The sequence below is a fragment of the Brassica oleracea genome, chromosome C2 (assembly GCF_000695525.1).
Source record: "Brassica oleracea var. oleracea cultivar TO1000 chromosome C2, BOL, whole genome shotgun sequence".
Classification (NCBI taxonomy): Eukaryota; Viridiplantae; Streptophyta; class Magnoliopsida; order Brassicales; family Brassicaceae; genus Brassica; species Brassica oleracea.
In genome coordinates this window covers 46,177,531-46,185,774 of record NC_027749.1, presented here as the reverse complement: position 1 = coordinate 46,185,774, position 8,244 = coordinate 46,177,531, and the positions used below count along the sequence as shown (strand labels likewise).

Below are 8,244 nucleotides of genomic sequence, written 5' to 3'. Positions count from 1 at the left end.
TAGCAGCAAAGTAGTCTGCTATTCTCTGCCAGAAGGCCACAGACTTCCGCTCGTTCCCAACAACAGCATCTTTGCTGGTGTTTAACCAAGAGCTGATGAGGACCACATCATCTGTTGGCATCCAGGCCCTCCGTTCTTTACGCTCCAGTGGAGTATCTTGCTCGAAGTTTGAACCTTCTGCGGCTTGCGTGCCAAATAAAGGAATGGAAAAAGAATCTTGTTGACTTTGAAGAAGATCAACAAAATTTAAATTCAAATATGGATTGGAATCCATTTTTGAATAAGTCTTAAGTACTAGACAAACTCAGACAAGCAAATAGAGAAGAAAGAAGTTTGATAGTAAGAGATAAAGGGAAGAGAAGAGAAGAAAGAAGTTTAATAGAGGAGATAAACGCATTCATCACTCACACAACCAAATGGACTTGACTTTTATCTAACTCATTAACCACACCGTAATTACGAAAGGGAAGAGAAGAAAGAAGTTTCTAGCAAACGATCACTTCTATTTATCACACAACCATATTCTACCTCTAATCAGGACATTAATTACACTTCAGCACACATTCATCACACAACCATAATCTAGTTCACTAAGAAAAACATTAACTATCAACCATAAAGCTTTCAATCAATTAAAAGAAGAAGACATTTACCTGTTTTGAGCTTCCTTCGTTGAGCTTCCTTCGTCTTGTACTCCTCTGTTTTCAGCTTCCTTCGTCTTGTACCCTCGATCCACGCATGTTACGACGTAAACACACAAAGCAAGCAAACACAAAGTCAGAACATATCTAAAACGATTTCAAGGACTGAAACAAGCAAACAAACACAAAGTCATAACATATCAAAAATGATTTAATCAAACACAGAACATCAAATGAGATCATTCCATCTTAGTTCAAACAATTCCAAGTTGAAATAAACTTACATACAAATCTATTTTCATCCATCCATCTTAATTGAAACAAAATTGCAAACAAATCATATTTGAACAATCCATCTCAAGACAGAACTACCTAATCAAATAAATTTAAATGTACAAAATTTTATGAACTTGAAACAGAAGCTTTACCTTTGCCGAGATAGAGCTTCGACTCCACCGAGAGATAGCTCTGTCGCCGTCGAGGAGAGCTCGCCACCGATACACCGAATCGATGAGAAAGAGGGAAGGCTTCGTCTCCGCCGAGAGAGATCTCTGTCGCCACCGTTACACCTAACCAACAAATAACAAACAAAAAACAACTGATCAGGACAATAAGATTCATAATCTAAACACATGCAAAATCGAATAACACAAGAACCGCTTACCTTTCGAATTGGAGAGCCACCGAGCGAGAGGACCGTCGAGGAGAACCACCATCAAGGTCGCAGACGCGGAGCCACCGAGGGAGACGTCGCCGACGATAGTAGAGCCACATAGACGATTTCAATTCGCCTTTCGTCGGGAAAGAGGATTTGAAAGAGAGAGAGAGAGAGAGAGAGAGAGAGAGAGAGAGAGAGAGAGAGAGAGAGAGAAAACCGAGATTGATCGCGTTTCACACGTAACCGAAGCTCTCACCTCTCATATCTTGACACGTGGACACTAAAACACGGCGCTTCGCGGGCTTAATTAAGCATCGTGTTTTCTGTTTTCTTATTTTTTATATATATTTTTAATTAAAATTACCCCTAACCACCTTCCTAAGCGCCTGCGATAAGGCTGCTCTTATTATGTTATGGTTTGACTATATCAGTTCGGCGTGGACCACTCAACGCAGAATGGATGTTTGACCTTCGTGGGCCTATTGTGTTCTTCCGACCCTTAGGGCATGATTAACCCGGTCTCTTAGCCGGGGTTCTTAACTCATGATTTGACATATTTTTATTTTTTGTTTTTTTTTTTACAAATTTCGGCTAAGAGGCAGCTCTTATATCTCTTATTTAAGAGACGGCTCTTACCTTTTCTTAATTTTAGCAGAAGCTAAGAACCCCAGTCTCTTGACTGGGGTTAATGATGGTCTTAGTGATACTAGACTGAATTAATTTTTAAATAGTGTTTGGAGTAGGGCGAAATCCGCCTCCAGAACAATATAAAAGAGCAAGAAAAACATGATCTCATACTAAAGAACATAATTAAAACCTTTAAACATCCATCTTTTATAAAAAAAAATACTGAGTGAATTTACCCCAAAAATTGCTATTAGAATCTATGCCTTATTCGAAAATGGTTGAATTTTCTCTAAATAAAAGTTGTTCCTAATTAAAAAATAATAATAGCCATTTCTATTTTTCATCTAATGGTGAATTTATCTTCTTCATTTTTTCACTAAAAATCCAAGATAAAAGTAGAAAGTAAAATGATAATCATATGTAAATAGTAATTGGCTTTCCATTCAGTTATGCTTCTTCTCCACATTCTTAACGATTAATGCAGTAATTTGCATTTGATCAGCAGGGCCAGTGTTCGATTAACGATTAATGCAGTAATTCTGTACGAATGGAGATTTATCATTGGCAGTGTCGGCCCTATATATTTCAGACCGGAAGCAATTTAAAAAGTGCATGTGCAGGGAATCGAACCAAAGACCTATCTCACAACTTTGATGATCATTAACCACTAGGCTAATTATAGGTTCTTATAAATAAGTGGCCGCTAAATTACTAAACCAAACAAAGGCCGGAAGCCTAAGCTTCCTTGGCTTTCCCTCAAGGCCGCTACTGATCATTGGTCAATACCATTTTTAATTCTATCTTAATCAAAAGACTAAAGGCCCTTACTCAAGTCATTTGATTTCAGTTTGAAAGATAATCGATGAAGAATTTGAAGTCGTTTTTTCAAAAAAAAAAAAAAGAATTTGAAGTCGTAAAGCCAAATTGATAAGTTGGATATACGTAAAATCCATCCAAAGCCCACCCAAATGCCGAAACCTTGACTACTTTTTACCATCTCTCGAAAATGTCTTAATACTTTATATACTTAATTAACGCCCCCTCGAAGTGGATCCAATTGATCTCAAAACAAATTATTTCTGGAATAAGCCGAATTATGATATTTGTTTAAAGCGTAATATAAAAACGCTCTCCCTCCCTCTCTCTCAGACTCTCACAGACTCCAAAGCAAAAGGCTCCAAGAATTTCTGATCTGACTTCGCATCTCCCGCCGTGTCACCGTCGCCGCATCACCATCTCTGGCCACCGTGAGTACTCTCTCTCTCTCTCTCTCACTCTTTCGCGGTTAGTCGTTGCAATATTAAGCATTTTTTTCCTTTGCATCGTAGAATCATTGTCTTCAACATTGGTAGATTTTATCTCTTTTCTTGGAGATCCCGAACTGGTTCTTGGTACCGTTTTCGATTTTCTTGATGATTGTTCTTTTGTCTAGTCTTCTTCCTTGTTTCAGTTATCGTTTTAAACCTTTTCTAGACTCAATCACAATCAGGTTGGTGGAGATGGGAAGAATGTTCGAGATAGAACTCGAGGGACCCTTCTACACATGCATAAAGTGCCACACACATCTCGGAGTTCCCAGTGATATCATCTCTAAGGAGATTGGTCAGGTTTTTTTTTTCAAACTTACATCTCATCTTTTAACTTGAAACTGCATCTTGACATGCCTCTGATGTTTTATTTTCAGGATGGTCGTTACGAATATGAGTTCACTAGACTGTAAGTATATATATGCTTCCCAGTTGTTTCATGTTGCTTGATGAGAATTTTAACCAAATATATATATCCTTAATTTTGGTGGCAGCTTCAATACATTTCTTGCTGAAAGACCGTTCAATTCTGCTGTGAAAGATATCTTTTGTGTCGGTTGTTCCAATATCATCGGCATTTATGGCGTAAGAGAAGACCCCTCAAGACTCAGATTCCACCAAAGCAAACTCAGTTCTTCAACTTTATAATGTGTGCTCATTGATTTTGTGGTTTCTTTCTCACAGGTAACTGGGGGTTCTTACTGGGTTTTGAGGTAAATGTGACATTTTTTACTTTGTTTATATCGCCTATATGTAGAAATGGTTTCATTAATACAACAACAAACAAACAAAAAATGTAGGAACGAACTCCATGGACCGGAAGGAAGCGATGATGAGGTTTAGGAGTTGGTATGCCTGTTAAGAAAAAAAAGACAAGGAAAGTAGGCTACGATACGAGGCTATAAACAGAGCACTACTTACTCATCTCTCTCACACACATTTTTTCAAACATAGCACTATCAGAAGGAAGAAGAAGATGAGTAGTTCTGTATCTCCGTCGCACAATGTCTTCGTCTATGGCAGTTTCCAGGAACCAGCAGTCGTGGGTTTGATCCTCGAATGCACTCCCGTCATCGTATCCGCTCAACTCCACGGCTTGTACTGCATCTTACTTCACATCTCCGACCTTCCTTTTGGCTTAGATTGATTGTAGACGTGTTATTGTGGATGTTGCAGTCACAGGTACAGACTCAAAGGGCGTCAAAGGGCGTTTGCATCCTTGTATTGATCCTTTTGAGACCGGAGTTATCAACGGCAAGGTTGAGTTCTCATCTATTTCTCTTTTTTTTTTTTTGGGAAAATAGTATAACCTAAGAAAGAAAGAAACAAAACCTAATCTTCAAAAACTTCTTGCGCACGTAACTACTTCTTTTACAAAGAAGTGCGCCTCAAGTAAGAGCGGTTAGGTTAGAAGACTAATCATAAACAAGATAACCTTCTTGGTTACCCCTCAAAAAATAAGAATTCGAATTTCTTCTATAATCTATGACTCTGCAATTGGGATATTTGGATTTTAATCAACCAGTATTAGTAGAGGATATCTTGTTTTGTTTGGGTTTATTCATTTCATGAGTTTTCTGAAGCTATGAACATTGTTTCTGGTTTATCTCCGGTTTACTCTATGATATTTTTAATGCACGTAAACTAAATTTTGGTTCATTTGAACATTCACATGTGAATGACTGAAAATTTAACCATTTATTCTTAAACTTGTTTTCTTTTCTTTTTTCTTTCTTGTTCTCGAAAACTGAAAGAAATGGTTGATGGTTTGTGCAGGTACTAACCGGATTAACAGATGCTCAGCTAGAGAACTTAGATATGATTGAAGGAGATGAATACGAGAGAAAAACTGTTGAGGTTGTATTGACCGTAAGTTTCACTTCATAATCTCTAATGATCTTTTATTATGATATTACTTAGAGCTTGAAGCTTGATCTCCTTTTATGCAGGATACCTTGGAGAAAATGGAAGTGGAAGCCTTTATATGGGCCAACAAGGATGATCCTGATATGTATGGAGAATGGGATTTTGAGGTTGAACTCATACGCTCACAAGTTTCCAGAGCATCGTAACTAATCACAAGTGTTTATTAAGTTTATGTTGCTTAATGGTTTTGGCACAAACATTTTGTGTGGATATTTTATTTTGGTAGGAGTGGAAGCGGCTTCACATGGAGAAGTTCATAGAGGCATCGAAGAAGTTCATCGAATGGAAGAAGAATCCAAATGGCAAAACAAGGGAAGAGTTTGCCAAATTTGTAAACGAAGATCCTCCCGTGGCTTGAAGGATGTGTTATCTAATATTTATCTATCTTTTACTCAAAAATAAAAGGGTCTGATCAGTGATCAATGCCATAAGATTATAATAAACTTTGTGAGTTCGAAAACAAAAAGATGTTGTACTGTATCTATATCTATATATGAACAAGAGGTATATGTGTTAAGTTTGGTGTCTTAATCTGAACCCAAAAAGTCATTTTGATTTGAAAAATACAAGTATAGCTATCAAATGGGCGGGATGAACATTGGTTGCTCATGTCCAAATATAAATGGGTCTATTTTGAGTGACATCCATTTGTCCTTGCGGATTATAAATGGACAAGAATCACAAGACCAATGGGTAATGGACGTTAATGGATTTGGACTATGTGGATGCGGTCTGTCCAATTTTCACAAAAAGCTAGGGTTTGTAAAATTTAATATCGAATTTTCTGACAAAACCACAAAAACAATTTTTTCCGCTAAAACCGGAAAATCAAGTTTTCCGCCAACACCGAAAAATCGAGTTTTCCGGCCAAAACCGGAAAATCGAGTTTTCCCGACAAAACCGCAAAATCAAGTTTTTCCGCCCAAACCGCAAAATCGAGTTTTTTCGCCAAAACCGCAAAATCGGGTTTTCTCGCCAAAACCGCAAAATCGAGTTTTTCCGCCAAAACCGCAAAATCGAGTTTTCCCGCCAAAATCGCAAAATCGAGTTTTCCCGCCAAAACGGCAAAATCAAGTTTTTCCGCCAATACCATAAAATCGAGTTTTTTCGCCAAAACCAGAAAATCGAGTTTTCCCGTCAAAATCGCAAAATCGAGTTTTTCCGTCAAAACTAAGTTTTTTCCGGCAAAACCGCAAAATCGATTTTTCACCGAAACCGCAAAATCGAGTTTTCCGCCAAAACCGTAAAATTTGTAAGCTTATAGATTAAAATTTAAATTTTTTTATATGGTCCATTATGGATTCCATGGCAGCCCATGTAAACATGGGTGTTAGTGGGTCTGGTCTTTAATGAACATGGTTCCAAATGGATATGGTCACTCTTTGTCCACAAACAATAAATGGATAAATGGATATGGGCTAATGGACATGGGCTAGCCCAGTTTACGGCTCTAAATACGAGAAGTTGCAAATGGTTTGGCTTTGACAGGTAGTGATTAAGCCATCGGCCATATAACCAAATACTTATAAACATTATATTAATCTTTCATAATGGAGTAACAAATCGACAACTATTCGTAGGTAGTTAAGTTAAAAGCTAAGGCGGTTCTATGCTCAATCTCGTATATTGGTTAATTCTTTTTACTAGGGGCATTGCCTCCGCGCAAGCACAGAGTTGTACACATATTTCTTGTTTCATCTCAATATTTGTTAGGTTATTGTAGCTGTGAATTTTGCGTTTTGGGTTGATCATTGTTTTTTAAGTTTTTTTATTGTTATAGGGTTAGAGTTGTGATGATGTACTGTGTATGCATTGTTCCCCACTCATGAAGGACTAAACTGTGTTAGTAATGTGATTGATATAGTTCGTGTTGTTGCTTGCTGTGTCACTGAGACTTATTGTTTGTTTGTCTTTTTAATTTGTTACTTGTACTGTCGAGATTACATAAATTATATTAAGGTTGTTGAAAATAACTTTTGTTTCTGGATATTTTTTCACCAGTTTAGTTGTGTAAGTTGTGTGTATTAAGTAATAATTTTTTTATTCTTATTATGTTGGTTATATGTTTTTTTACTTTTAAACTTGTTGTTTTTACCAGACCTTTAAAACAAATATATGAAGACTTGTAAAAATAACTATTTGTAAACTAAGATCCTCCCGTGGCTTGAAGGATGTGTTATCTAATATTTATCTATCTTTTACTCAAACATAAAAGGGTCTGATCAGTGATCAATGGCATAAGATTATAATAAACTTTGTGAGTTCGAAAACAAAAAGATGTTGTACTGTATCTATATCTATATATGAACAAGAGTTATATGTGTTAAGTTTGGTGTCTTAATCTGAACCCAAAAAGTCATTTTGATTTGAAAAATACAAGAAGTTGCAAATGGTTGGGCTTTGACAGGTAGTGATTAAGCCCTCGGCCATATAACCAAATACTGATAAACATTATATTAATCTTTCATAATGGAGTAACAAATCGACAACTATTCGTAGGTAGTGTTAAGTTAAAAGCTAACGCTACAAAGAAAACATAAATTTTACGAGGGCGGTTTTCCTCGTGAGTTTGTCGTAAAAGAGGCTTTACGAGGAATTAGCGAGGAAACACGTTTTGTCGTTACTCGTTCGTCGTTACATATATTTCCTCGCCAATTCGTCGCAAATTAGCGAGAAAAATATTTCGTCGTAAAAACGAAGAAAACAAATCGTCGTAAAGACCTCGTAGACAGTCGAAGTAAGAATATCGCTACCGTTCCTCGTAAATACCACGAAAGCATTTCCTCGTAAAAAACACATACATATTTCGTCGTAAAATTCACGTAATTACCTTGAAATATTTTTCTCGTAATTTTCACGTAAATACCTTGAAAGTATTTCCTCGTAAAATACTCGTTTAACATTTCTCGTGATTTCCTCGTAAATGTTCAACGTAAATAAGTCGTAGATTAGCTACGAATCTACTTCTTTTTATTATTTAACAAATTTAAAAATATAATTAAAAAATATTTAAAATTATTTAATTTATTAATAAAATTAAAATTTTAAGAATAAATAAATACGCAAATATTTTATATATAAATAA

General features: G+C 36.3%; 1 protein-coding gene and 1 pseudogene across 1 annotated transcript; both read left to right on the top strand.

Annotated features, from left to right (window-relative positions):
• The first annotated feature begins 3,421 nt into the window (after positions 1 to 3,421).
• On the top strand, positions 3,422 to 4,076 carry LOC106326748 (protein yippee-like At3g08990). The gene is made up of 5 exons (XM_013764664.1): positions 3,422 to 3,533; positions 3,611 to 3,642; positions 3,728 to 3,818; positions 3,918 to 3,946; positions 4,034 to 4,076. Exons 1-5 carry the CDS (start codon positions 3,426 to 3,428, stop codon positions 4,074 to 4,076), a joined length of 303 nt encoding a protein of 100 aa, XP_013620118.1. The 5' UTR covers positions 3,422 to 3,425.
• Positions 4,077 to 4,176: 100 nt separating this feature from the next.
• On the top strand, positions 4,177 to 5,676 carry LOC106325494 (annotated as a pseudogene).
• The last annotated feature ends 2,568 nt before the right edge of the window (positions 5,677 to 8,244 follow it).

What these genes read in the sequence shown, in the direction of transcription:
- LOC106326748 (XM_013764664.1), top strand. Translation starts at nt 3,426, where the DNA reads ATGGGAAGAATGTTCGAGATAGAACTCGAGGGACCCTTCTACACATGC. An exon ending in TCTCTAAGGAGATTGGTCAG is followed by an intron (nt 3,534 to 3,610) that starts GTTTTTTTTTTC and finishes TTTTATTTTCAG; the next exon opens with GATGGTCGTTACGAATATGA. An exon ending in GGTTCTTACTGGGTTTTGAG is followed by an intron (nt 3,947 to 4,033) that starts GTAAATGTGACA and finishes CAAAAAATGTAG; the next exon opens with GAACGAACTCCATGGACCGG.